At 52.3% G+C, this 27952-nt stretch overlaps 7 protein-coding genes across 7 annotated transcripts; 4 read left to right on the plus strand and 3 right to left on the minus strand.

Moving 5' to 3' along the window:
- Nucleotides 1-33: 33 nt before the first annotated feature.
- BO70DRAFT_360178 (putative G-patch domain protein (TFIP11)) lies at nt 34-2457 on the plus strand. The gene has a single exon (XM_025542719.1). It carries the CDS (start codon nt 68-70, stop codon nt 2417-2419), a length of 2352 nt encoding a protein of 783 aa, XP_025401456.1. The 5' UTR covers nt 34-67; the 3' UTR covers nt 2420-2457.
- Nucleotides 2458-3371: 914 nt separating this feature from the next.
- Nucleotides 3372-5290, minus strand: BO70DRAFT_287855 (glycerol kinase; the record flags this gene model as incomplete). Its single annotated transcript, XM_025539258.1, has 4 exons — nt 3372-3662; nt 3728-3894; nt 3950-4944; nt 5016-5290. 4 exons carry the CDS (start codon nt 5288-5290, stop codon nt 3372-3374), a joined length of 1728 nt encoding a protein of 575 aa, XP_025401457.1.
- Nucleotides 5291-6132: 842 nt separating this feature from the next.
- Nucleotides 6133-6679, plus strand: BO70DRAFT_196950 (uncharacterized protein). The gene has a single exon (XM_025538560.1). It carries the CDS (start codon nt 6272-6274, stop codon nt 6614-6616), a length of 345 nt encoding a protein of 114 aa, XP_025401458.1. The 5' UTR covers nt 6133-6271; the 3' UTR covers nt 6617-6679.
- Nucleotides 6680-8226: 1547 nt separating this feature from the next.
- On the plus strand, nt 8227-8793 carry BO70DRAFT_360181 (uncharacterized protein). The gene has a single exon (XM_025542720.1). The coding sequence runs from the start codon at nt 8384-8386 to the stop codon at nt 8540-8542; it is 159 nt and encodes a 52-aa protein (XP_025401459.1). The 5' UTR covers nt 8227-8383; the 3' UTR covers nt 8543-8793.
- Nucleotides 8794-11701: 2908 nt separating this feature from the next.
- Nucleotides 11702-13182, minus strand: BO70DRAFT_360182 (DUF3429 domain-containing protein). Its single transcript, XM_025542721.1, has 5 exons — nt 13151-13182; nt 12838-13073; nt 12723-12770; nt 12415-12639; nt 11702-12332 (listed from the first exon to the last, which is right to left on the minus strand). The coding sequence occupies exons 2-5, from the start codon at nt 13054-13056 to the stop codon at nt 11910-11912; spliced, it is 915 nt and encodes a 304-aa protein (XP_025401460.1). The 5' UTR covers nt 13057-13073; nt 13151-13182; the 3' UTR covers nt 11702-11909.
- Nucleotides 13183-13617: 435 nt separating this feature from the next.
- On the plus strand, nt 13618-24195 carry BO70DRAFT_427500 (membrane morphogenesis protein VPS13). The gene is made up of 4 exons (XM_025547888.1): nt 13618-21538; nt 21592-23221; nt 23276-23692; nt 23763-24195. The coding sequence occupies exons 1-4, from the start codon at nt 14114-14116 to the stop codon at nt 23801-23803; spliced, it is 9513 nt and encodes a 3170-aa protein (XP_025401461.1). The 5' UTR covers nt 13618-14113; the 3' UTR covers nt 23804-24195.
- BO70DRAFT_427501 (uncharacterized protein) lies at nt 24176-27935 on the minus strand. Its single transcript, XM_025547889.1, has 2 exons — nt 25678-27935; nt 24176-25618 (listed from the first exon to the last, which is right to left on the minus strand). Exons 1-2 carry the CDS (start codon nt 27746-27748, stop codon nt 24420-24422), a joined length of 3270 nt encoding a protein of 1089 aa, XP_025401462.1. The 5' UTR covers nt 27749-27935; the 3' UTR covers nt 24176-24419.
- Nucleotides 27936-27952: the final 17 nt, after the last annotated feature.

Consider the following 27952-nt stretch of genomic DNA (forward strand, 5'->3'; position numbering starts at 1 on the left):
CGTTCCGCCTCTCAGGTCGCTGCTTTGCTTCTTCAAAGCTTCAGCGCATCTCCTCCCCTGTCCGGCCATGGATTCCCCCGAGTCTTCGCCCTACGCCGGCCAGAAACGCAAGGTAGCCGACATGAGCTCCGACGACGAAGACCACCGCCCGGCCATGGGCTTTCGCGGCTTTGCCCGCCCGTCATCGCGCTCCGAATCGCCTCCCTCCCACGGCGGCCTGGGCAGCACGCGTCGCAACCCCTGGAATAACTCGGTGCAGTCGTCCATGAAAGGAGGGGGCAACAATGCCGGCAAAGGCGGCGGAGGCGGAGGCGGAGCAGCCAACTCGTTCGCCGCGCGCATGATGGCCAAGATGGGCTACGTCGAAGGACAGGGTCTTGGTTCTACGGGGCAGGGTATCATCAATCCGATCGAGGCTCAGGCCCGTCCGACGGGTGCCGGTCTGGGTGCCGTCCGCGAGAAGACCAAGCAGGCGCGCGAGGAGGAGAAACGGGCGGCTGCCCACCGGGGCGAGACCATCGAGGACAGCTCGGACGAGGAGCGCAAAAGACGGCAGAAGAAGAAGGAGGCGCGCAAACGAGAGGGCCGCAGTGGAACAGGCACACCGGTGGCTCGCGCGAAGCCCCAGTTCCGCACAGCGCGCGAGATGGAGAAGGACATGGAGGGCCTGGAGGTTCCGAACGTGCTCAAGTCGCTGATCGACGCTACCGGGAAGGAACAGAAGGTGCTGACATCGACCGCGGGCTTGATGACACCCCAAGGGTTCGTCTCTCAAGGCGAGGGGGAAGCCTGGAAGATTGCGCAGCGAGCGCGGAACGACCTGGAAGCCTTTGCGGACGAGTGGAAGGGGCTGGCGGAGCGCAAGACCTATATCGACATGGAGGAGGCTCAGATCGTGGACCAGCTCGACACCAACCAGCTGAAAGCCGACCAGCTGACAGAGCTCGTCGCAGCCATCGGAGACCTGGAGATCTTCCAACGCGAAGACACCCGCGCCCGGCTGGACGAGATCACCGACAAGCTCGAATCGATCGAGATCAAATACCGCAACGACATCGACGAATACCGACTATCAGAAACCGCCGTCGCCGCGATCCATCCTCTCTTCCGGCAAGCGATGGAGGAATGGGAGCCCCTCAACGACCCAACCTACCTCGTCTCCAACCTGCGTCGTCTGCAGCCTCTTCTCCTGCGCAAGACCCAAACCGAACCCACTCAGCGCCAGTCGACCTCCCCCTACGAAACCATGATCTACACCCTCTGGCTGCCGCGCGTGCGCTCTGCCCTCCTCAACGACTGGGACGTCTTCGAGCCAGCCCCAGCCACCTCCCTCATCGTCGCCTGGAAGGAACTCCTCCCCCCCTTCGTCTACGCCAACGTCCTCGACCAGCTCGTCGTCCCCAAGCTCACCAACGGCCTGAAGCAATGGAAGCCCCGCAGCAGCAGCCGGCGCCACACCTCCTCATCCTCCTCCCACAACTCCCGCTTCCCCTGGTGGCTTTTCACCTGGCTCCAATACCTGGACGACCGGCACACCAACCCCAAACAACCGACGGGTCTTCTCTCGGACGCGAAGCGCAAATTCCGGGTCGTCCTCGACACCTGGGACCTCAGCAAGGGTCTGATCCCGGGCATCGAGCTGTGGCGCGACGCGCTGGGCAGCGAATTCGATCCTTGTCTCCGCAACCACCTCCTCCCCCGTCTTGCGCGCCACCTTCGCGACTCCTTCGAAGTCAACCCCCAGGACCAGGACCTCGCCCCCCTCGAAGACGTCCTCAAATGGTCCCCCTTCTTCAAACCAAACGTCTCCGCCCTCCTCCTCGTCGCCGAATTCTTCCCCAAGTTCCACAACATCCTCTACATCTGGCTCACCAACGACCCCAACTACGAAGAAGTCGCCGAATGGTTCTCCTGGTGGCGCAGCCAGATCCCCTCCCATCTCAACGACCTCTCCATTGTCGACGACGAATGGAACACTGCCCTCCGCACTATGGACCTCGCCTCCCAGCTCGGCGACCGCGCCGCCGCCGAACTCCCCCCTCCCACCACCACAACACCCACCACCAGAACCACCCAACCTCTCCCCACCACAACCTCTATCCCAGGTGCACCACCCAAATCCACCCTCCCCCCCACAGACCCCCCATCCCGCAAACCCAAAATCCTCGAAGAAATCGCCTTCAAGGACATTCTCGAATCATGGTGTCTCGAACAGGGTCTTATCATGCTACCCTTGCGCGAGGCCCATCCGCAGAACGGCCTCCCTCTGTTCCGCATCACCGCCAGCGCTACCGGAAAAGGCGGCGTCGTGGCTTTCGTGCAGGGCGATGTCGTCTGGGTCCAGAATAAGCGGGCCAAGGAGACTTGGGAGCCGATGGGCTTGGAGGAGGCGTTGGTGGAGAGGGCGGAGGGGAAGTAAGTATGTAGGTAGGGTGTTTTTTTTTTTTTTTTTTTTGACATCCATCCATCCATCCATTCATCCACCTATTTGCCTAGCTGGCTGCGCGCGCGCGTGTGTATATGTGTGTATGCGTGGCTAGCCGGCTAGGGCTAGGTAGGATTGGTGTATCCATACTTATCTATCTCTCTCTTATGCTGTGTATAGTATATGCGGATATTACCTACCTATCCTATCCTATCCTTATCTACCTTTGGCGGTATTCCTCTTTTCAATCCCCCCCCCCCCTTTCCTTTTCTTTTCATTTTCATGTTAGCGGAGATTAGAACCTCTTCTTCACTTATGTTGATACAGTCATTTAGCTTAGTACCTACCTACTTATTTATGATGATACCATATTTTTTATTTAATTATCACTTCTTCACACAATGCCCAAATACACAATACACACATAAAATAACCATCACAGTATAATACTAAAAAAAAAGACTCATCAGTCATCAAGACACCATCCGATTACTATCATCTATCTAAAAAGAAATATATCAATGCCTTTCTTGAATATGTATAGGTAAGTCAAGTGCCGTTTGCAGCCCTGTTATGTATAACCAACCCCACGGGTAATAGTTAAATGAAATGAAACCAATACCGGGGGGGTAGGTAGGTAGGTGAGATTGAAGGACGTTGTTTCTAATCCTTCTCCCTCCCCGAAGTTGAACCAAACCAACAAACAACCCCCTCGCCGCTGATAGATCGATCAGATCGAACCAAACAATCCAACCAAAGTAAGTAGAAGTAGTAGTGTAGTAAGTAAATAGCCATAGCCATGCCTGAACCCCGAACGTAAAACGTAGACAAAGTTGTAAATGATGAAGACCAAGACGCTAAATCGCAAAACCAAAATGGAAAACAGACAATTATTCAGAACATGCAGTCAGTCAGTCGGTTACCAGCCAGGGTAAACCGGACCCGATCATGCTCCGTTGGTTCCGTTTTCGGTTTCTTCGTCTTCGTCGGCGCCGCTCGTGTCGAGCCAGCCGCGCGACATCTCGACAGCCTTGCTCCACTGGCGGTACAGCTTCTTGCTCTGGACGGAGGAGGTGTGGGGGAGGAAGGTGGTGCGGTTGGCGCGGTTCATGTTCTTGAGGTCGTCGAAATCTTGCCAGATGTCGATCGCGAACCCGGCTGCGATGGCGGCTCCCAGCGCCGTCGTCTCGTGCATGGCTGGTCGCTCGACCGGGATTTGGATGATATCGGCTTGGGTCTGGGAAGGAAGGGTTAGACTTGATTGTTGAAGGGAAGATGAGGAGGGGTGAGGGAGGTACACACCTGCATGCAAATGTCGGAATTGCTCATGCCGCCGTCGACAGCCAATTCCGCCAGTTTGTGTCCGCTGTCCATCTCCATGGCATCCAGGATGGCCTTGGTTTGGTAGCAAGCCGCTTCCATGGTTGCGCGTGCAATGTGTCCACGCTGGGTGTGTTGCGTGATACCGACTGGTTCACAGTCAGTAAACGTGATTCTCTGGGAAGGGTACACGGTCGGACTTACAGATAGTTCCCTGGGCGTCGTCGATCCAGTACGGCGCAAACAGACCACTGAAGGCAGTCACGAAAACACAGCCACCACTGTCAGGGACAGAAGCCGCAAGGTCACTGACTTTGCGGGAATCACGGAAGAAACCCATGTTGTTCATCAGGAATGAGATACCACTGCCGGCAACAGCCACACTGCCTTCGAGCGCATATACGGCCTTCCGGTTCTTGCCCATCTGGAAGCCTACCGTTCCCAGCAGGCCGTGTTGGGAGATGACCGGCTTCTCGCCAACGTTGTAGAGGAGGAAACATCCCGTGCCGTAGGTGTTCTTTGCCGACCCGGGGGTGAACGCACAGTGGCCAACCATCGCCGAAGACTGGTCTCCAAGGCAGCTGGTGATCGGAGTGCCGTCAAGCGGGCCACCTCTGACCCACCCGTAACCCTCAGGGTCCGAGGAGGGCAGGATTTCCGGCAGTCGGATCTTGTTCCGATCAATGCCGAAGAAGTCCAATAGGCGATCGTCATAGTCGAGCGTTTCGAGGTTCATGAACTGGGTCCTGGATGCGTTGGAGACATCGGTCACCAGACGGGCACCATCCGGTCCGCCGTTGAGGTTGTACAGGAGCCAGGCGTCGGGGGTACCAAACGCAAGCCGACCCTCGTCATACGCCTTCTTCACCTCGGGGAGATTGCGGAGCATCCACACAAGGGTGACGGACGAGGGGTATGTTGACAGAGGAATACCGCACAGGCCTAACAGCTCATCGGCACCTTTCTTCGCCTTGAATTCACGCACCAGCCCGGTGGTTCGAGTATCGGGCCATGCGATGGCGTTGTGTAGGGGCTCGCCCGTCTCCCAGTCCCAGCACACGGTCGTTTCTCGCTGGCTGGTGATACCGATGGCCTCGATGTCGTCCCTGGAGTGGCCGAGGGCGAGGAACGTCTTCATGGCCTCTTCGATACATGTGTAAACAGACTCCACGAGTTCGAACGGATCTTGTTCGTGCCACCTGTAAAGGAACAAATGAGATCATGAGCCGACCCCGATCGGGCGAGCGCCCATCGTCGGATTGAGACTTACCCTGGATGTTCGTGAATCTGACGGAATTCGATCTGGTATTTGGCCACGGGCACGCCCGTGCAGTCAAAGATGATGAAGCGGGAGCTGGTGGTGCCGGTGTCAATGGCCCCGATGAAGCGGTTCTTCAGGTTGTCACCATCGGAACGGTTCTCAGCCTCCTGGAGCAGGGAGCGGTTGCCGTCATGCGACTGGTGTGTGTGCACGTCGTTGAAGGAATTCTGATGCTCCTGCTCGATGGCGGAGTCGAGGTCTTCCATATCGAAGGGGTTCCTCATTTTGGCGGTTTTGATAGGAGGGGTGCGGGCAGGTCTGGGGGAAGCAAAAGTGGCGGGGGTGATGGGATTCAGATTGGCGAGGCTCGCGAGGTTATGCGATTTTTGGTGTTGGGAGAGTGAAGGATGCATTGCTGCGGTTGCTGCGGTGGCTCCGTCTTCTGCTTTCCTAAAGAGGGATGACAGAAGAGACCAAGAAGGCAGAGCCTGGAAAAGAGAAGAAATGATTGGAGAAATGGTGGCGGTGTTTGGTAGAAAAGGGGGGGGGGGAAGAAAGCGGGATTGATTACGGGGCCCTTTTGGGTCGGGTGCTAAAGACCGACGAGGGGCAGGAGACGAGGGAGAGGAAGAGAGCTACGACGACGGCTGTGGCGGCAGCAAGGCAGGCAGGCCGTCAGGCAGGCAGGCAGGCAAGCCAGCAGATTATTGGCGTTGTACGGAGTAACTGCGTAACTGCGTACAGAACCACCACCAAGTCAACCCGGCGCGGTGGATGGTGACGTAGCCGTGACCGACGATTGGGTGGAGAGCAACCCGAACGAGGCCTGAGGATCTGGAGAAACAGACGGACTGGGCAGCCCCAGAGGCGGAGACGAACAGAGGCTAAGACGGATGGATGGATGGATGGATGATGGACGAGGATGAGGTCACTGGCCCCGACTGACTGGGTGGGTTTTATTGGGGTGGCGAGGAGGGGAGAAGAGAGGAGAGGAGAGGAGAGGAAAGGGAAAGAAGAAAGAAGAAAGAAGAGAAAGTGGTCGAAAGTCGCTGGAGGCCGGACGAGCGAGACTCTTTATCCAATTCGAGGGAGTGGGACTGTTTATTTCAGTGATCGATTGAGGGACTATGAGATGGACGGTGGTGCTCGCGGTTTATGACTATTTGATTATTTCCGACAGCCAGCCTGGAGGCGGACGACCGACTTGGTCGAGTCCCTCAACAGTCGTTCACTGTGCAGGCAGGCAGTCCCTCTAACCTTCCCAGATGGGATCTGGGTCATGCATAGCTTGTTCCGGGGAATCCCCTGGGTCTAGGCGGCACCCGGACGGAACACCATTACCGTACCAGTACCTGCCACGCCGCGCTATCGACGGGGCTAAGCCGGTGGCCTATACACAATACCGACCGTACCGAACGGCCAGAGGCGGCCAGCGAACTGGCCGAATTGGCAGGCCCAGCGGCCGAGACGGGACTAGCGGCAGGCCCCAATCTGGAAATCTGCTGAATCCCCGTTCGTCCATGGCGGAGAAGTGGGGGCGTGGGGGAAATCCCTTCTTCCAGTTCCAGTTCCATCCCCTTCTGGGCAGCCTGGGCTCGCTTTTTTTCTGATCAGACGACCTCTGCCCGTCGTCAGCACTGACTTCCGCCCCTCCCTCCCCGGTCCCGTTGGCCTGTTGGCCTGTTGGCCTCTTGGTCTCCCCGGCTGGAGGGTTCCCCCTCCCCTCCTCCCCCCTTACGCGGATGTGATTTTGGGAAGGTTTACCCCTGGTCACTCGCCATTCTTATCTCTTAGCTTACTTTTTTTTTCTTTTCTTTGAAGGGCCGTCCATCGGCGTTACGGCTTACTACTTGTTACTTCTACTAACTAACTACTGCTACTACTACTCCTGTACCTGGCAGGCGCGTATCGTTTTAGTTGCTTCTTTTCTGCTGCTTGTTTGTTGCATGGATCTAATTGGGACCCTGCTCTTCATTCAATTCAATCAATGGCTGCCACTCTACTCCATACATACACGACCGGGTATCCCGACCTACTTACTTACTACTCGACCTCATCGGCAAGGTATCCGACCCAGCAGAGGATTCCGGAATTAGAGACGCGCTAAGAATAGTGCTGGCTCCCAATCTCCCACCTGACAAGGCCGGCGGGCGGATCCATGGGAATTCCATGGATTTCTGTTTCCAGGTCAATCCCTCAAGCCGCAGGAGCTAGTGTCTGTGCCTAGAACCACCCGCGAACACGAAGCCATATGGAGCAGCAGGAATGGATTTGGGGTTAAAACAAGCAATTAAGGGCTGGCGTACCTGCTCAATTTGCGTCCTGAAACATGGCCGACCTCTTTCATTGATGGACTTTCTTCTCGCGTGGTTATTAATAATGTGATTGCCGAGGGAGAGATAGTATCTACTACTACGGAGTACTACTATCTATACGACTCCGTCTCCCGCCCAGTATAGCGCATGCCGATTCGGATCTATCATTCCTCTTTCCGGAAATCCAGACGTGCCATGGATACCAAGAAATGGGACGGCTAGAGACTAGAGAGAGATCAATGCTTCCGAACTAATTATGCATCGCACATCAATACGCAAGCCTGCCCGACTTGACAACCATCCCTCAGATGCAATGCGTGGTAGGTATATATACCGAGTCTCAGGTAGATCGACGTGCATATGGCCGGCATCTCTGGAACCCAATGGATCTCCGGGCCCTCCCCGACAGCAACCGTCGTGGCACCCTGCCTGCCTGCCCGCCCCCTTGACAGCAATCCCTGCCCAGGATCGCAGTCGTTATCGACCGCCAGCCCTCGGAGTCGGTATGTACTACTATGTAGACCAGCTGGTTCGGCCCTAGATGGAGGGTGGGCGCTGTCGCAATTTGGGGGGGGGGGGGGGGGGGGTAAGGGAAGAGAAAAAGAAACCACGCAAAGGAGGGGCTCTGCGGAAGTTCCTCCGACGGGATGTCACTGTTGTCGTGTATCATCTGTTGCTGCTACTCCGTCCGGTGGTACGGAGTACTCCCACTGTGCTACTCTCTCGACTCCAAAGTACTAGATTGCCGTCGATCGAGCACATGACAATGTCCATTTTTCTCCCACTAGTCCGTTTTCAACGCCGTTCGAGCTGCCCAGAATCTAGACCGGGGGTCTGGCTACCCCTGGCTCGATCTTTTTTTTTTTTCTTTCTGATCACTTGAACACCGACTGGATAATTCTCCTTTTTGTCCTTCTGCTCATCCGGATCTTCAGCCCTCTTTCCTCCGTTTATCGGTGCTTGAGCATGAGCACAAGCATGAACATGAAGAAAAGTAATCAACTGACTACAACCTAGATAGTCTGCCACACCCCCCCTCCCATCCTTCACCTTCTCCCAATAATGATGCGTTGTTCTTTTCTCCCTCTCTTTCTCGTGTTCGCCATCGCCTGTGCTTTTCTAGACCACCGCCTCTCCCCTGACTTGCATCCTTCTAGCGCATCGCCTTCCCAACCTAGAGAAATTAGGCAGACTGGCAGCGACCCCCGTTCGGCCCTGTGATTTACGGAGAAATTCTCGCAAGCCGGCTACTCGGCTCGGCTTGGCTGGGGAGTCGCGTTCTCCGTCTAGGAGCGCCCACGGGATTAATTCTGCCGGCCACGTCCAGCCACATTCTTAGTATCTGGATTCTGGGAAGTATCTATCTAGTCTGGTGCAGGATTTCTCGATTATCAAATCTGGCGACCTCGATATCGATCCAGACCTCCACCTGAGCTACGGTGTACTACTCACTCACTCACTCACTACCTTAGCTTCCATGACATGTTCCCTGGTCCATGGGAACCAACATAGTATTATTATTATTATTATTATTATTATTATCCTTCTTCTTCTCCTTCTCCTTCCCCCATATCGATCTATCCATTATTTCATTATTATTCTCTTCCACGTATCCCCCCCTTAAAAGCTCAAGCTAGTAAACTTCTCCCGAGGTCGATCGTGCTGTACCCGTCCGCTGGTGGACTCGACTTAGCCACGGGCCCGGCAGGCACGGGTGGTGACGTCTTTGACCGGATTTTCCACATCACATCCACATCAACATCCAAGCTACCTCTCTAAACCACACCCAGACAGTACCAGCGAAAGCAACCACAGGCACAAATTACAAGCTAATAGTAGCACCTAAACTATTGTGACTACCACTATTATTAGCCAGGAGCCTCGACACGCGATCAATCAACCCTCTATCCCTATTCAGGTATACGAACAAGCAACCGCCAGGGACCGTTGTGGTCCCAATGGAGTGGGCAAGATCAACCGGTTCGGGAGTGGGGAGCGTGCGGTTTGATGCAATCACCCTCCCAGTAGTTAGTCCCCAGTATGACCTCAATCGGTGACTGCCAATGATGCAAAGTGTTTCCGGAAGGGAAATAACAACCCTGGTTTTGGTTTGGGGCTTGGTAGAGTTGGTCGGAGCTCTTAGTAATGTAATGTTAACAGGTCTGGGCTGGACTGGACTGGGGAGAGCGGGCCGACACACTTACTTTTGTCTACCTACCTACCTACCCACCCTACCTCACCTAGGTACCGTCCATGGTAGACTGCATTTACCATTTTATCATAGGGTTTCCTAGTGGGGAACTTGCTAACTCTGAGGTAATTGCTTCGTCCACTGTCTCCTATATACTCCGCATATACTTCGTACCTAGTATTTAAAAGGTCCACTGGAAATACTGCCGAGTAGAGGTACTCTGCCTAAGGCACACGCATAAGCCAACATAACATACAAAGTAAATAGTCCACTACTATCTAGTACTATGTAGATAGATCAACAGTTATAGCAGACCAGCTAACCAAAAGTATTAGCTAGCAAACCAGTGAATCAAGTAGATTGGAAGGAAGGAAAGGTGGTCGTCAGACTCCGAAACCTGTTTCAGCCCGGCCCGGCTCAGTCGTCATTGTTGGTTGATCTGCGCTCGACCACTACTTACTTTGCACTACTGCTTTTTAGATAACTAGATACCTGTCTCTAGTGCTACTTTTAGACTACCTTACCTTAGTTACTACTTACCATGTGCCACTGCCACATTAAAGTTCCACTATGGAGTATGGAGTGACCTATTCTTGACATATTGGTTTCTAGTTCCGATAGCAGGAGCAATAGCAACAATAATAGGATCTGTATATCAACTCCAAGACATGAGACATGTAATTGAATTCTATGTGTCCATCCAATTCATCTCACATTTGACTCGTTTACTTGGTACGGAGTGCTGTACATATAGTACCAACATAACCTCTTTTCTCCGAGCTCCAAAATAGGAAACAAACAACACATACTTTATACACACACGCGCGCACACACAGATATAGATAACTGGTAGACAGACAGAGAAACAGACACCAAACACCGACAACACCACCGTACCTATGTATAACTTGAACCTGCTATGTCGCGCCTTATCATGGTCCCTATAGTAGTAGATAGTCTACCCTGACCTCCAATTTTAACTATCACTCACTAAAGTAATAACTACCTTACCTTAGTCATGGACCCCCCCGTTCCACTCCCGTATTCCCCAGGGCGGCGGGCAGGCAGGCCTGGCTCGGCTCGCTCGTCTGACCTTCCCTTTTTCTTTTTTTTTTTTCTTTTTTTCCTTTTACCTTTTACCTTTGTCTTTGCGGATTGCGGATTGCGGAAGCGTTAACTTGACGCTACGCTAACCGTTCCGCTCTGCTGGCATGTATGTATCTACAGTATCTACTTACAGTAAGTAGATAGGTAAGTACCTTTGAGTCTGGGTCTGGGTCTGGGTCTGGATCTGGGGCTGGGGCTGCAGTTTGTATTTGTATTTGCATTTGTATTTGCACTCTGCACTCTGCACTCTGCACTCTGCTGTGGTCAAGTCGAGACAATCGCTATTTAGACTAGGTTATTACTCCATACATAGTATTGAGATTGATTGACTGACTGACTGACTGACTGACTGATTGATCGATCGATTGATTAATTGCTTGCTTGACTACTTGCTTGCTTATTCAAAGATGAAGATGTAGAGATGATATCCTGGTTTTACCACTTCTTTATATATATACCCTGCCAATTTAGCTACTTTAAGTAGGTTTGGAGCCGACTTACTTTATTTCTTTATTTCTCTACTTACTCTACCTACTCCGTACCTGCTTTAGATTCGGGGGGCGGGGAGGGATATTATTCTTATTATATTAAAATAGTATTAGTTCTTAAAATCCGGACTTATTAAACCATGTGCTTGCTTATGATTCTTTCTTTTTGGCTGCTTGATTAGTTGGTTGGTTAATTAATTAATTACTAGGTTTGGTTTGGTTCGGGTTGGTTTTCCTTGTTTTACCCCTTGCCAGCGGGGAGAAGAATTCTCGGAGGTTTTTTATTGTTATGGTTATATCTGCGTATTCTGTACGGAGTATGGTGTAGCCTATGGATGGATGGATGGATGATTAAATGGATTGGATAGAGCTAAAGTAAGTACTGGCTGGCATTGGCGGGTGACTTTATTTTAATTTTTTTTGACATGATTATCTAGATATCTGAGTAAGGTGGGTTAGTATCAAAGTAGGTAGTAGATGTGCATTTATTATTCTGTACTTTGTATGTATGCTTATCTCCGGTGCTTCCTTGCGGGGTTTGTGCTACCACACCACTACTATTATTACTGCAGCTACTTGTGCAATTGAAGAACGGACAAATGAAAGATCCAGCGTCGGGCTGGGTTTGTTGATCGCGCATGTACTGGTAATCTACAAGAAACTCAACCAACCAATATAACCTAAGTAATCGACGACGTGATTTCTACTGTCACACTCCACTCCCCTCCCCCCTCTGCTGCCGCAGACTCCCTCTCTAACTCTTGAACTCTCTCCTTGTGGGTGGCGGATGTGTGCGTGTCCCTTACTCGACATCCTCGATCTCGGCACGGCGACGGGCCTCGACCTCCTCCTTCTCCTTCTTCTGCAGGAAGATCAGAGCGCTGATCTTGTCCTTGATGGTGTGCTCGCTGGTCAGGACACCGGAGATCTGCTCCCGGCCAACCAGGGTGGCGACAATGCTGGCGCCGACAATGAAGGTCAGGACGAAGCGGTACATGCTGTACCAGGCAGGGGCGCGGCCGCGGGTGGCGGCGAGGGCGTCGTTGTAGTACAGGAAGGTGAAGGCGAGGAACTGGGTGATCAGGGCGTACTCAACGGGGAGCAGCAGAGTAGGCCAGGCCACAGCGGGCGCGATAACACCGGCCGCGTAGCGCTTGTAGCCGAGCTTGCCGCCGTATCCGGCCCACTCGAGACCCCAGTGGATGGCTCCGAGGAAGGACAGGATCTATCGTCGTGGATGGTTAGGTTGAAGGGTCGGGTGGATGGGAGTGGGGTGGGATGGGATGGGATGGGATCTGGCTACTCACCACAGCACCGTAGCCGACCTGGATGGGCTCGAGCATGTGAAGCATCAGCTCGGCGCTCTGACCGGAGAAGATGAGGCCATCACCAGCAATGGCAGCGTTCTTGATCTCCCAGGACAGGTAGACGGTCTGGAGGGAGGTAGCAACGTAGGGGATGACACCGGCCATTCCGAGGGCGAGAGCCTCCTTGGGGACATCAGCCAGGCTGAAGGTGTCCTTGATGACTTTCTGTCGATGGCGAAGAATGCCTATTAGTGCACTGATTCGGGGGACCCCCGCATGGGGTACATGGGATAGTATCGGAAACGTACAGCCTCGGTCTTGATACCAGCCATCATGTCAACATCCTCCTCACCGTCCTGTTTAGTTTCGATCAGCAATTGAGTCGCCTTGCCGGTGCAACCCTCCCGGGCCAGCTCAGCTCACCTTGGACGACGTGGACGCATAGCGGACGAGAGCGGTGGTGACGGGCTTGCGGGTAGCCAGAGAGAGGCTGGGGGAGGAGGTCGGGCGAGCGGGATAACAAGCGGAGGAGGTCAAGGGAGCCTTGAACACCTTGTTGGACAGGGCCGAGCGGGTGACCGAGCCATTGGCGCTCGAGATGGCCCTGAGGACAGAGCGGGCAGCAGAGGTTCTGTACAGCATTGTCGTCGTCTAGACAGCTAATTTTTTCCCGATACCCGCGGTTAGCAGCTTGAAGATGGAAAGCTCGGATCCCAACCCTCCGGAGGATACACACCCAATTGAGCTGGGAAATAGAAGAGAAAGGGGGTGCAAGAGCGGGGACGAGGGTATTCACCCAGAAATCGGTCGAGATTAACTCGTGGGAGTGGAGATGGTTGGCTGGGGAAACAACTGGAGACCACGAATGAATGAGGTGATATTATGTCGAGGTGCGGTAACGTCGGCCCTGCGGTGCACCGTAGACACCACCCCCGCAGGTGTCATCCTGAATGCCTCAGGCATGACTGGCCCAGCCCCCCACGAGCGCTGACTCAGCCCGAGGGCTGCAGCCCTAGACGGCTAAGCCTGATGTGGAAGGCCTGGTGTTCACTTCAGGCCATGATGGCAGCCGCAGAGGGATCGACGTCACTCCGTCGTGGGTAAGTCAGTGCCTGAGGTGGTCGCCGATTCTACGTACCGCGTCACGGCATTTGCGCTGAAGCAGCCCCCCCCCCCTATTATTATTGTCATCGTCGGGCCCAGCACTTGTCCCTCAGGTACAACTCGCCCTCGAAGTCTCTCTCCAACCCACTTCCTTCGCAATTGGCTCACCGGCCTGGCCTTGATACCCAACCTGGCCTCCTCCCCTCTTCCCTTCACTTTCCCCCGTCCTACCTGAACCCTCGCGGGTATACGTCAGCTAGCCTTCTACGGGTCTCCCTCGTCTTCTCCGCACTTGTCGGTATACTTCCACTCAGTCCTGCAACCCGCACCGGTATCGTGTGCACTCTGAGCCGACCTTCTGCATGGCTCTATTTTCCACGACTTGCGAGTGCAACTAAACCTCGCGCATCACAGCGAGGTCTTTCCTTCCCTGTTTCTTTTTCTCGGGTGCCCCTCTTTTCCCCGGTTCCCCACTGACACTTCCACCTCACTCTCCAGACCAACATCACCAGAAGTCACTCTCCGTTAACCCCCTCCCCTCTCTCGGCTTCTACGCAGAAACCCCAGGCCCGGGTTACGGCCGCCTCTCGCAACCATGTTGGAAGGTTTGGTCGCCAACTTGCTCAACCGCTTCCTGGGGATGTACGTCAAGAACTTCGATGCCAAGCAGCTCAACATTGGTATCTGGTCTGGCGATGTGAAGCTACGCAACCTGGAACTTCGACGGGAAGCGCTCGACCAACTGCATCTTCCACTTAACGTTGTTGAGGGACATGTCGGAGAGCTCACACTGTCGATCCCCTGGTCGAACCTACGAGGGAAACCTGTTAAAGTCGATATTCAAGATGTCCTCCTTCTTGCCGCTCCGAAGGAAGACCAAGATTACGACCCTGCGGAGGAAGAGAGACGGGCACACGCTCTGAAGATGGAGAAGATCGAGAGCGCGGAGATCCTGAAGGAGCGGAACTCGGAGGGCATGAGCCAGGAAGAGCAGCGTCGGAACCAAAGCTTTACCCAAAGCATGGTCACGGCTGTGGTTGATAATCTTCAGATCTCCATCAAGAACGTGCACATCCGTTATGAGGACTCTCTTGCATCGCCACACCACCCCTTCGCCATTGGTGTGACACTGAAGGAGCTTAGTGCCGTCAGTACCGACTCCGAGTGGAACCCCACCTTCATCCAGTCGACCTCTAGCACAACACACAAATTGGCTATCCTTGGCGCTCTTGCTGTCTATTGGAGCACTGATGCAGAACTTCTGGGTACGGGTCGGGGTTCAGATATAGGCGCAGAAGCTCAGGGGATTGGCCATGCAGAACTGATTGACAGGCTGAGAAAGGGCATTGACGAGGACAATGTCCAGTTCATGCTTCGTCCGGTCAGCGGCCGTGCTGGCCTGGAGCTGGACAAGTCTGAAGAGCACGACAGACCGGCGATCAAGGCTAGATTGCTGTTTGATGAACTGAGTTTCGTCCTGGATGACAACCAATACCGAGATGCATTGATGCTGGTGGATCTCTTCCACTATTTTATCCGCCACCAAGAATATAGGAAGCTCCAACCGAAATGCAGACCGAAGGAAGACCCTCGCGCTTGGCTGAAGTTCGCTGGAGATGCCGTGCTCAGCAAGATCCACGAACGGAATCGCCGTTGGACCTGGGACTACATCAAGGAACGTCGAGACGATCGCCTTGCCTACATTGATTTATTCAAGAAGCAAAAGCGGGAAGGGCACTTGGTTGGCGCAGATGCAGCCAACTTCGAACGCCTGCAGAGGAAGCTCAACTATGAGGATATTCGCTTTTGGCGATCACTGGCGCGAAATCAATTGCGCAAAGAGAATGTCGGCGTCAAGAAGCCTGCGGAGCAGCAGACTTGGTCAGAATGGTTCTGGGGTGCCAAGAAAGAGGAGTCCGCGGAGACTACCATGACTGAGGAGCAACGGCAGGAGCTTTACAATGCCATTGACTGGGACGAGAAGAAGGCGATTGCAGACAGCGTTGATGTTCCACGAGAATGGGTTAAACTCCAGGTCAATTCTGGACTCAGAGCCGGAAGCTTCACGTTGAAACGCGACCCCCACGGGAAAGCGAACGAAGTCATGAAGCTAGTGTTTGACAATTTTCGGGCAAAGGCCTTACAACGTCCCGATTCCTTCTACATTGATGTCAACCTCGGTGGCTTGCGAGTATACGATGGAACCACCGAAGGAAGTCTTTTCCCGCAAATTGTGAAGGTCAAAGATTCTCTACCGCAGCCGAAGAATCGTCTATCCCAGGCTTCTGGCACCGAAGAGTTGGATTCGGAGACTGGGGATGATGTCTCCGACTATGAAAATGGCTTGTTCCACCTGGAGCTCGAAAAGAACCCCCTCGAAAGTGATGCAGATTCGGTAGTGAAGGTCAAGCTAAAGAGTATTGAAGTCATCTACAATCCTGCTTTCATCGTCGAGATTGTCAAATTCTTTGAGCCACCCGAGACACACATGGAGTCAATTGGAGCCCTCCTGGATACAGCGGGTGCAACGGTAGAGGGCATCCGGCAGCAAACCCGAGCGGGCTTGGAGTTTGCCCTGGAGGAGCACAAGAAAGTCGATGCACAGTTCGATATTAATGCGCCTCTGATCATTGTCCCTGAGAGTATCACCCAAGAGAGCTCACTCTGTTTGATTGTCGATGCCGGTCACATCAGTGTGAACAGCGAGTTGGTCGATCGGCAGACTATGAGAGACCTCCAATCGAAGCAGAAGCGCCAATATGACGAGGGTGATTACAAGGAGCTTGAGCACTTGCTCTACGACAGGTTCTTGATCAAGCTTGACTCCACTCAGGTCCTTATTGGCCCAGGAATTGAAACCACCAAGGCGCAGCTTACTACCGACAATGAAACCCGGAACCTGCACATCATTGATCGCATCAATGTGGATTTTGTCTTGGAAATGTGTATCGTACCAAAGGTCACTGAGCTCACCAGGACTCGCATTTCCGGCCACCTTCCAGAGTTACATGCTTCCATGTCCGACACAAAGTACAAAGGGCTTATGAAATTGATCGACATTGCAATTCCTCAATTTGATGTCGATGACCCGTCAAAGAACGCAACCCACAAGGCGAAAGAAACGTCTGTCTCTGGCAACAGAGCTAGGTCATCGTCTTTCAAACCGTCCAGTATTAGGGAGCTTCCTACTGTTGATGAAGATTCTGACGATGAATCCGACGAAGAACAAGTGAAGAAAAGTATTGACAAGCCCATCAACATACACCGTCGGGACTTCGAATTCAAGTTCACGGTTGGCCGTCTTCGCGGTTCGTTGTCTCGCTCTGACGCGAAAGATCCGCTACGCGACCACCTGTTAGTTGAGTTGGTCGCTGAAGGATTTGCATTGGACTTCTACATGCGGCCTTTCGACATGGTTGCCGAGGTAGTTTTGAAGGCCTTGAGTGTGGATGATTATATCGAGGAAAACCCGGTTCCGGAATTCAAGAGGATCTTATCCTCTAAAGGGTTCGACGCCGATGAAGACAAGGATCTATTCCATCTCAAGTTCGTCAAAGTAAAGCCCGAGTCTCCGGAGTTCCAGTCTACCTACGAAGGTGTAGCGATGAACCTTGATATTTCAGTCTCGACTATAAACCTTGTCGTCACTAGAAAGACGCTCCTGACGCTCTTGGACTTCGTTCTTTTGACTTTCACAAGCCCGGAACAACCAAGCAATCGAATCTCCGAGTCAGACGAAGATATTGAAGATGTCACTACTGTTCAGGAACAGCCACAGCAAAGTGGAAAGATTCGCATCAAAGCTGACATGAAGAGTATTGCGCTCATCCTCAATAATGATGGCGTTAGACTGGCCACACTGAGCCTTAACACGGCCGACGTGGGAATTTTCCTTGTAGGCCGTTCCATGCTGATCCAATCGCGGATTGGAAGCTTGACCCTGATCGACGATGTCAATACGGGCGCGTCAGAGAGCTCCGATCTTCGCCGACTCTTGACCATCGAGGGCGAGAATTTCGCGGATTTCAAGTATGAGACCTTTGATCCCGAGAGCACAGACTACCCGGGATACGACTCCGAAGTCTTCCTCAGATCAGGCTCAATCAAGATCAATTTCGTAGAAGAGCCCTACCGCAAGATTATCAACTTCCTTGTCAAGTTCGGCAAAATGCAGGCTATCTTCAACGCTGCCCGGCAGGCTGCAGCGAACCAGGCCAACCAGCTTCAAGAGAATGCATCGCGGATGCGATTCGATGTGGTGGTCAATACTCCAATCTTGGTCTTCCCGGGGGCCATGAAGGAAGATCTTTCCTATGATACAGTGACCGCTCACCTTGGTGAGATCTACGCGAAGAATACTTTCGTCCCTCTTGACGAAAACAAAGATAGCCCGGCTGTCAATTTGATCTCCTCCGGAATCCGCAACATCCGGCTGACTTCGAAGTTCCACTTCGACGAGGGTACAGTGGAGGAACTGGAGATGATCCAGAAAGTCAATCTCGATTTCAGCATATGCTATCTTGAGCATCAGCAAGACAATCCGCGCCCGGATATGGAAGTTGAAGGCTCCATGTCTCCAATCAATCTTCGGATATCGCAGAAGCAGTTCAAATTCTTGTTAGATCTCTCGAAGAGGGTGCCGAACGCCTTTGTGACCGATTCGGAGCAGCAAGAGCTAGAGGCCATGGAATCTCTGCCTTCGTCGGTGACACAGCCTTCAAGGGAAGCCGAGTCTAGGGCAGCCCAGAACAGACAACCCCAAGAGACCGCGTCTTCAGGCACTAGCCTAAGCGATGAAACCTGGGTTCGGCTTGACATGATCTTCAAGGTTGACAGTGTTGGACTAGAGCTTATTCTTGCTGGCGACGAGGCCCCCGTCGGTCGCTTGGAAGATTCCAGTCTATCGAAATTCTCACTGAATGACACCCGAGTCAAGCTGCGCATGCTCACAGATGGCTCTCTTGAGTCTGAGCTTTTGATTCACTCGCTTTCTATTCGCGATAGCCGCAACAAGGACACAAACAAGTTCAGAAAGATCATGTCATTGATAAACAACGATGTCAAGCAGCAATTCATGGCTAGCGTCTCAATGTCCCCAGGCCCGAATAAGCATCTCATAGCGATGCTGACTATCGACAGTCCACGGATTATACTCGCTCTGGACTACTTGTCTGCTTTGCAGTCCTTTACCAACTCGGCATTCGCTACAGAAGAGCCCGTGGTAGAAGAAGATGGGAACGAATCGCCCGATGAATCGGAGCCAAGGACTAGCACTGCTGATAGCATCGACGCGTCTACAGCCGCGCCTTCAAATGGTGGTGATACAACTGCTGCCGCCGGACAGATGACTATATCATACAGGGTGAACCTTGTTGATGCACAAGTCATCACGATCGCGAATCCTGCCATCACTCATACTGAGGCCATCGTTCTGGGAACGAAACAGGCGCTATTCTCCCGTCAGAATGTTTCCACCCTGCAGATCACCAAGGTGGGGATGTTCCTGTGCCGTATGGACAAGTTTGAGACTAGTAGACTTCGGATCCTGGATGATTTCACTCTCGAGGTGTCTATGGATAGCCGTCCACAAGAGAAAGGGTCCTCCTTGACCTCTATACATGCCCACATAGAACCGTTGGTTCTGCGTCTTTCTCTTCGTGACATCTTGATGGCGATCCAGATTGTCAACAAGGCCTCTGAAATGAGAGCTCAAGGATCGCAGCCAGTCGAGAATGACGAGCCGAAGAAGATAACGGAAGTTAAGAGTATAAAACCGAAGTCTTCTAGACGCTCGAGCGGCAGGCATTCAGCAGCCGTGGTTTCCAGGAACCAACGTCACCCTAGCGGTGCAGCGGAAAGCTCGGATCGGGAGGTAGTCTCGCAACGCTCCGCTATTCTGAAGCGGGAGGAGTTGTCCGCTCAGGTCGACGGTATCAGGGTGATTCTCATAGGAGATCTCCATGACCTCCCGCTACTCGACTGGAGCGTCAAGAAGTTCAACGTGGATGTTCGGGACTGGTCGTCGACACTCAATGCCGACGCCAACTTCGATACCTTTGTCAACGTGTACAACTTCTCCAAGTCCGCCTGGGAGCCCCTTATAGAGCCCTGGCAGTTAGGATTTCACGTGGCGAGAGAGGTTGATCCGGAAATCCTCTCCATAGATGCTTATTCCCATAAGACAATGGAGCTTACGGTTACTTCAGCAACAATTGCCTTGGCATCCAAGTCCTTCCAGTTCCTTTCCACTGATGAAGATGTCCTCTCGAAACCGAGAGGTGCTGATGCGCCCTACCGGATCCGTAACCATACTGGGTTCGACCTGCATGTCTGGGCCGATGTCAATGCAGAGGAAGAAGGGCCAGCCGCGAGATTGACAGATGGAGAAGAATATCCTTGGCGTTTTGAGGATTCCACTGCTATGCGTGAGACGCTGGCACCGGAAGGACATGCTGGACTTGTTGGGGTCAAGCTGGAAGGAAGTGGCTTCGACAGCATAAGCCGCATTCCTGTTGTTCGGGAAGGCGAGATCCTGTACAGCCTGAAGCCCAAGAAAGACGGCATTCTTCATCGTCTGCTTGTCGAGGTCAAGTTGGGTGCCGACAATGTCAAGTACATCACCTTCCGCTCGCCACTGGTCGTTGAGAACAGCACACAAATCCCCGTGGAACTGGGTGTATTTAACCCCAATGACGGTCATCTGCTGAAGATTGAAAAGATTCTTCCTGGTGACTCAAGGCCCGCGCCCGTTGGAGCAGCATATATGCACTCCCTTGTCATTCGCCCCGACCAAGGATTTGGCTATGATTGGTCTCAGGAGCAACTTCATTGGAAAGACCTTCTACGTCGGCCTACTCGGACAATTAAGTGCGAGAGTGAAAGCGGACAACAGGCTCCCCCTTTCTATTTCCAACTGCATGCTGCCTACAACGCCCGGGACTCCCTGACAGGCGCGTATCCTTACATGCGTATCCGGATATTTGCCCCGGTCGAGATCCAAAACCTCCTCCCTTACGACTTCAAATATCGGATCTATGACAAGAACACAAAGAAGGACTGGACGAACTTCCTGCGCAAGGGTGGCGTTAGCCCGGTTCACGTTGTTGAGCTGTCTCATCTGCTGCTCCTAAGCGTTGACCTAGAGGATACTGTTTTCAAGCAGAGCGACTTCGCAATCATCAATGGCAATTCCCAAGACTACAAGAGGGAGGGCGTGCTTTCCCTGAAGGACGACCGAGGAATTCAGCTTCGACTGAAGCTCCATTACTTCAACATTCCTGACAGCGGTGGTGCCTTCAAGATTTCTATCTACAGCCCTTACCTTGTTCTGAACAAGACAGGTCTTCCCATGGAAATCCAAAGCAAGGCCTTCTTGCAGTCGGCCCGATCGGCGGCTGGTCAGGGTCTCATGGCTGACCCAAGGCACGGTGGACGGGCGCTTCCGTACATGTACTCGTACCAGACGGAAGACCAGAAGAACCGGTCCATGGTGAGAATTGGCGACTCCGCGTGGAGTAAGCCCCAGAGTTTCGAGGCCATCGGAAGCACATTCGAAGTCGTTCTTCCCGATAAGAATGGAAGGTCTGAATTCCATTCGGGAGTTTCTGTCGCCGAAGGTGAAGGCAAATACAAAATGACCAAGGTCGTGACTATTGCGCCACGTTTTATCCTGAAGAACAAGCTCAACGAGGATATTCTGGTTCGAGAGCCTGGCTCATCCAATGTTCTAGAGATTAAGAGCGGTGATCTGATACCGTTGCATTTCTTACGCCAAGTTGCGGAGAAGCAGCTTTGCCTCTGCTTCCCGGGTGTGAACAACCAGTGGTCATCTCCCTTCAACATTGCGGATATTGGAACGGTACATGTCAAGCTTGCGAAAGCAAACCAACGGCAGAAGCTCATCAAGGTTGATGTCATAATGGAGGGTGCGACACTCTTCATACACTTCAGCTTCGAACCTCGTAACTGGCCATTCTCCATGCGGAACGAGAGTGACATGGAGTTCATCTTTTACCAAGCCGTGAGTATTTCGCCCATTTTGAGAGGATAGAGTGAAACTAATCGAATTTCTAGAATCCCAATGTGGAAGACGACGATGAAGATGAAGACAGGACCCACGGCTGGCGACCAATTCGCTACCGCTTACCTCCGCGAAGCATCATGCCCTATGCCTGGGACTACCCAGCTACAAAGAATAAATCTCTAGTATTGACGTGCAAAGGCAAAGAAAGGCATATCAAGCTTGCTGAAATCGGAAACCTCATACCTATGAGGGTACCGCCAACACAGCACGGCGAAGCCCAAAAGATTATCGACATCAACATTGTTGCGGATGGCCCAAGTCAAACTTTGGTCTTGTCGAACTTCAAGGCATCAAAGAGTATCTACAAGCAGAAAGGGCATGCTTCTCAGAGCAGTCTGAGCACGAGCACCGGGTTTGAGGTCAAGGAGCTTGATTCAGATGTCAACCTCAAGGCTCAGCTACGCCTCGGAGGAATTGGCATTTCCTTGATCAACCAGAACTTGAAGGAGCTGCTATACCTGACATTCCGCGAAATTGAGATCAAGTTCAGGGAATCCAGAGTCTATCAAACTTTGAACACCACGATCAAGTGGATTCAAATTGACAATCAACTCTACGGAGGCATCTTCCCGATTCTGCTGTATCCCAGTGTTGTCCCGAAGACTGGAAAAGAAATGGAAGCGCACCCGATTTTCCATACAATGGTTACGCGCGTGAAAGACGACTCATACGGTGTGCTCTATATTAAGTATGCCACTGTTCTTCTGCAGCAGATGACTTTGGAGCTCGATGAAGATTTTATCTTTGCGATGCTGGACTTTGTCAAGGTACCCGGTGCCTCATGGTCTGAAGAGCACGAAGGGAAGCTTTGCGACGAAGACCTGAACATTCCTGAGCCACAAAACGAAGGCACTGCTCAAGACGTATACTTCGAGCTTCTCCATCTGCAGCCTATGCAGCTGGATATCTCTTTCATGCGTACCGAGCATGTCAATGCCGAAGATGCTATACAGCCCTCCAACCCCCTGATGTTCTTTGTCCATGTTATGACAATGTCAATGGGTAACGTCAATGATGCTCCCATTCGTCTGAATGCTCTGATGCTGGAGAACGCTCGTGTTTCGTTCGGGGTGCTTGCCAGTAACATCCAGAGGCACTACACGCAAGAATTCCTTCGTCAAGTGCATGTTATTCTTGGCTCCGCTGATTTCTTGGGCAATCCCGTTGGATTGTTCAACAACGTTAGCTCGGGTGTAGCTGCAATCTTCTACGAGCCATACCAGGGACTGGTCATGACTGACAGGCCTCAAGAGCTGGGCTACGGAATTGCCAAGGGTGCCACGAGCTTTGTGAAGAAATCTGTCTTCGGTTTCTCCGATAGTATGGCCAAGCTTACCGGAAGTATGTCCAAGGGTCTTGCCGCCGCTACCCTCGACAAAGAATTCCAAGATCAGCGACGGATGTCTAAGTCTCGGAATCGGCCAAAGCATGCCCTTTATGGAATCACTGCGGGCGGCAATGCTTTCGCAACGAGCTTAGCCAGCGGTATCGGAGGACTTGCCCGTCATCCATTGCAGGGCGCTGAAAAGGAAGGTATCCAAGGGTTCTTCAAGGGTGTTGGAAAGGGTGTTCTGGGTTTGGCTACGAAGCCGGCGATCGGCGCCTTCGATCTTGCTTCAAGTATGTACCCACCCGATGAGACTCTTGTAAGCAGACGTACTGACTCTTCTCTAGACTTAGCAGAAGGCGTGCGAAACACCACGACCGTATTCGATGCCGAAGGCCTTGACCGTGTTCGCCTTACCCGGTTCATCGCCACCGATGGTATTGTACGGCCTTACTCGCAGCGTGAAGCCCTCGGACAATTCTGGCTGAAGACGGCCGACGACGGGAAATTCTTCAACGAGGATTATATCGCACATCTGGAACTCCCGGGCCGAGACATGCTGGTCATGTTGACATACGACCGATTCATCCTCGTGCGCAGCAAGAAGCTCCGAACCGAATGGGACATGCGACTGACGGACATCCAAACCATCTCCAAGGAGCGCACGGGTATGAGCATTACGCTCAAGGGAGGTGCCAACGGTCCTTTTATTCCCGTGCAGGATGAAAGTTCCCGGAACTGGCTGTATCGGCAGATCGCTATCGGTGAGTGATGCCTTCCTTTTGTTCCCATTATCATTGCATTGCAAATACAGCTGCTAATGTTCTCTTTTAGCCGTCAACGCTTTCAACGAGAAGTACAACGCTCGAGGCTAAAGAAATGCCTTTATTTTTGTTCTTCTCCTTCTGGTTTCTCTTAATGATTTTATGTCAGCAAAACGGTTCAAACCCACCCAATGGAAATGAGAAAGAAATACGATATGACATACTTATGGACATGAGGTGTTCTTTCTGACTGATGGAAAAGAGGTCGTCGGGTCGAGATTGACACAGTGGTATGGTATGGTGCGGTGCATGATATGATGTTCTTCTTTCTTCTTCACGACCATCACCGTTGCAAATTAAGCGAGTAGATTTTCATTCATGCTGCGCGATTCTTTTTTGATGGTTGATGTCTGATGTTTATGCTGTATATACATACTGTTTCTTAATGTTTCTAATTAATCTTTCAACAAGACCAATTTCTGTCTGATATTGTACATGCTGCCTATGTACGGAGTACTAGTACTGCGAATACTCTGTTGGCGCACCGTGTGTCAGTCAGGTGACTGTTGACTGTTGAGGCGGCCTCTTCTTCCTCTTCTTCCTCTTCTTCCTCTTCTTCCTCTTCTTCCTCTTCTTCCTCCACTTCCTCCACCCCAACTACCTCATCCAAAGGGCTTCGTCTGGCTTTACACCCTCATCCATTAGCCAGGCACTCTTTGAAGCGCTATCATCTATCCGAATCATCATCCGTGTCGTTGTCCTGTGCCCTGGCGGGATAACCAGAGGGTCCCTTGTGAGAAGACCGATGACCTGGTAATGGTGATCCCTGAGGTCCAACGTTACTTGTTGCTGATGCCGCATATCTGTTGTCGTGGGATCCCATTCCCGTCATTTGCTGGGAGTTGAATTGCTGACCTGGAGAAAACATTCCCGCAGGGCCTGGGTACACACTGTGTTGACCTCCGTAATATGATGATGGCTGTGGCTGGTTAGGCACGGGGCCTCCATAAGCCGAGGGCTGTGGCTGGTTAGGCACGGGGCCTCCATAAGGAGAAGGCTGTTGTACGCCTGTATTCCACGGCGATGGCGATCCTTGAGGGCCAATGTTGTTTGGCGGTTGGCCTGCAAAACTATTGACGTTGGCACCCATAGTTTGCTGGGCACCATATTGTTCCGCAGAGAGCATTCCCTGGGTTCCTTGGTGTCCCTTGTGCTGACCTTCGTTGTATTGCCATGTTTGTTGCTGGTTGGGGACATATCCTCCACCGGTACCTTGTGCCAAGCTATTCCAGTGCTGATTCGGGGCAGGGGAGAAGGGCCCTGTGGAGACACTGCCCTGACGATCATCGTGACCTGGCACATAAGGCGATTCCTTAAGCTTCTCAGGTGATGTGAGGATATAGTCTGCCCGGAGTCCGCGCTGGAAAGCATTCTCGCCTGCTGTGCGGCCCCTGGCCTCGAGCAGGTAACGCTCAAATCCCATGCTAGCATCCGCCACCACTTCGAAATGCTCAGGCCTGATATCAAAATACGTGACAGAAGTCTCGGAAGTGATACCTGCTGTGTTAAGATCTTTCTTTTCGAAATGAGCGAGAGCTGAGGCGATGAGAAAGGCATTGCGGATCTGTCGCCCGTTCCACCGCCCCTTCCCATCTTCATTTTCGCGGTAGTGCTTTTTTGCGAACCGCTTTATTCCTTTGCTGTCAATAGTGAGGGACGGTTGCTGCCCGACCTTGGCGCGTTCGCTCTCAATTGCTGCCAGACGTTGCAAATTCATGTCCCATATCTTCAAGGTAGTGTCCCTCTTGAGGTGTGGATAGTAAAGGCTGATATGAATCCTGGACTTGAAAGCCTCGTCAATACTGCCGGGCAGGTTGGTAGTAAGGAAGAGTATTCCCGTGTAATACTCTAGCATTCGAAGAAACACTGCAGTGAAGACGCCCCGGGTCAGTTCGTTCTGCCAGAGTGAATCGATAATTCCTTACCTGAAACAAGAGCATTCCTTTCCAACGCAGCCGGTGTCCTCTCTGAGAGAAAAACGTCGGCTTCATCGAGCAAGAGGATACAATCCCAAAGTTGTGCCAGCCGAAATATTTCCTTCAGGCTTGTTTCGACAGCATCAGGTTGGGTTCCCAGATCCCCGCAGGTGATGGGAAGAAGCGGTTTCTTCCAGGAATGCGCAATGTTCTCGGCCGTTGATGTTTTCCCTACCCCAGGTACACCATATAGCAGAATGATCAGTCCCCTTCCTTTGTTTGTGATGATATCTTGATTCATGCTGTACGCTCCGAGCGAGTCGTGGAGCTCTTTCCGTTTGAAATGGGAGCTAACCAGTGCACGCAGCATGCTCTCGTGATTCTTGTCGATTATCAAGCCTGAATGGGTCCCATGGTCATCTACCGGCTTCAAGTTCCGGATATCCACTGCCACAAACTTCCTGTCTTGCAGTACGTATGAAAATAGTCGGCGTGGGAGCAGCTCGAGATCACCGCCTCGCGGCTTGTATGTCTTCCCTTGGTCGCGGAACCAGCTTGACAGAAAGGGATCGGTTTTGGTACAGTACTCAACCTTCCCTATACGCTCATAGTTCCAGAACGTACCTTCCTGAGAATCATACTTCAAAACATTCTTTTCGGAAAAGTTCCAGATAGAGATTGCATAGCGCAAACGAGGGTCCCCTGTCGTCTTGGGAAATTTCCATTCTGGCTTCCAATTGGGATGCGCCTTGAGTGCTTCGGCCATGTCGATTACGACATCACTAGTGACATATTGCAATGGCGAATGCGATTGAACACTAGATTCCGGGGTCAATGCCCAGCCATTGTGGGACAGAAGCCTGGTGCCCAAGTATTCCAGGAACTTCCGTCCTTGCTCCCGACACTCGTCCTTGATCTTCTCTGCATTCTCCGCGTACCGAAGAGGGAATACCGGCAAGCTCGATATCTCTTGTTCCCCGGTAAACTGCGGGATATCGAACGTCCTTTTAACGCAGACATAGGCTTCGCCATCATAGTCTATGGCATAGCACTTGAGTTGGAAATCGGTTCCGCTCACTATACGATACAACCTCCACAGGCGTTGATAATCTCGTTGCCCCAACATCTCGGGATCGGGCTTGGAAGATCTGCCTGTGTTGGCTACGTAAATGCTGTCTCCTAGCTGAAAGACGGAGGCTAGGTCATTATATCGGACCTTGTTGCTTTTGGTCCGGTGCAGAGGGATGACCTCTTCTTCCATAAACTCAATGTAGGTCTGTAATAAGGTGCTGAGTTGGGGATCCTCATCGACCGAACTGGTCTCTGTCTCTTTGCTATCCGAATGATTATTGACCGGCAACTCATTTAGCCTTTCCTTGATCGTGTCATGATTTTGGATCAAAGCGCGGAACGGGGACTCGAATGACAGTGGGGTGTTGAATTCTCGATCCGGACTGAGAATTTGCATGATTTCTTTAACAACTGAGACTGAGTTGATGCGGATTATTGTCATCGACGCGTCTGGCTTATACGGATTGACATCTGTTTGTGTTTGTATCATTTCCAACGCATCGCACGCACTGCTTTCATTCAACCTCCGGCCGAACTCCTCATCTTCTTCATACGCTGCGTATAGCGTGGTGTCCACCATCAAAACCTCCACCACGGGGATCTGAATTTGGTTGGGAAATCGGTTGAAGAAGTTCACCGGGTTTTGTTTCTGCGCCCTGGGGATGATGGATCGGTGAACCTCCTTTCTTTTGTTGTCATCTTCCTGTTCCTCGCTTGTGGTTGACTTTCCATCTTCACTTTTATCTTTTGCTTCTGACCGTTCGTCGTCGCCGGGGCTACTGCGCGACTCTCCATCACCGCCTTGGTTGTTTTCTTTCTCGCTGGGCTTGCTTTTCTCTACTAACAGCCCCTGGACCTTATTCTCCAGCTCCTCGAGTCGCTTTTCCAATGCTTGGATGTACTCCGACCGATCTCCAGTAGCACTTAGGATGACGTGAGGAATATCCTTCTCATGATCGGAGAGCGTGTGCACCGTACTCTCGTGACTTGGCTGGCTTGCGGATGCCATGCCTGCTATTGTTTTCTCGAGGGGGATAACGAGGCGTTTGTTTGGTCGAGGCAAAAACACCGCCGGGGTTCATGGATCAGACCAGGCGTCGATCAAATAAAATTTGGGTATTGGAGAAGCTCGTCGGATAAAGCGGTGGACAACTACTTTATGTCAGGAGGCGAACTATTCGCGCGCCGGAGTAGACGCTGGACGGCGTTGGAT

The sequence above is a fragment of the Aspergillus heteromorphus genome, assembly GCF_003184545.1.
Source record: "Aspergillus heteromorphus CBS 117.55 chromosome Unknown BO70scaffold_6, whole genome shotgun sequence".
In the NCBI taxonomy this organism is placed as follows: domain Eukaryota; kingdom Fungi; phylum Ascomycota; class Eurotiomycetes; order Eurotiales; family Aspergillaceae; genus Aspergillus; species Aspergillus heteromorphus.

Coding starts and splice junctions, on each gene's coding strand:
- BO70DRAFT_360178 (XM_025542719.1), top strand. CDS start 68: ATGGATTCCCCCGAGTCTTCGCCCTACGCCGGCCAGAAACGCAAGGTA.
- BO70DRAFT_196950 (XM_025538560.1), top strand. CDS start 6,272: ATGGGATCTGGGTCATGCATAGCTTGTTCCGGGGAATCCCCTGGGTCT.
- BO70DRAFT_360181 (XM_025542720.1), top strand. CDS start 8,384: ATGATGCGTTGTTCTTTTCTCCCTCTCTTTCTCGTGTTCGCCATCGCC.
- BO70DRAFT_360182 (XM_025542721.1), bottom strand. CDS start 13,056: ATGCTGTACAGAACCTCTGCTGCCCGCTCTGTCCTCAGGGCCATCTCG. Junction 12,771..12,837: donor ATGCGTCCACGTCGTCCAAG/GTGAGCTGAGCT, acceptor GAAACTAAACAG/GACGGTGAGGAGGATGTTGA. Junction 12,333..12,414: donor AGGTCGGCTACGGTGCTGTG/GTGAGTAGCCAG, acceptor CCACGACGATAG/ATCCTGTCCTTCCTCGGAGC.
- BO70DRAFT_427500 (XM_025547888.1), top strand. CDS start 14,114: ATGTTGGAAGGTTTGGTCGCCAACTTGCTCAACCGCTTCCTGGGGATG. Junction 21,539..21,591: donor AGTTCATCTTTTACCAAGCC/GTGAGTATTTCG, acceptor TCGAATTTCTAG/AATCCCAATGTGGAAGACGA. Junction 23,222..23,275: donor CGCCTTCGATCTTGCTTCAA/GTATGTACCCAC, acceptor ACTCTTCTCTAG/ACTTAGCAGAAGGCGTGCGA.
- BO70DRAFT_427501 (XM_025547889.1), bottom strand. CDS start 27,748: ATGGCATCCGCAAGCCAGCCAAGTCACGAGAGTACGGTGCACACGCTC. Junction 25,619..25,677: donor AAGGAATGCTCTTGTTTCAG/GTAAGGAATTAT, acceptor TCTTCACTGCAG/TGTTTCTTCGAATGCTAGAG.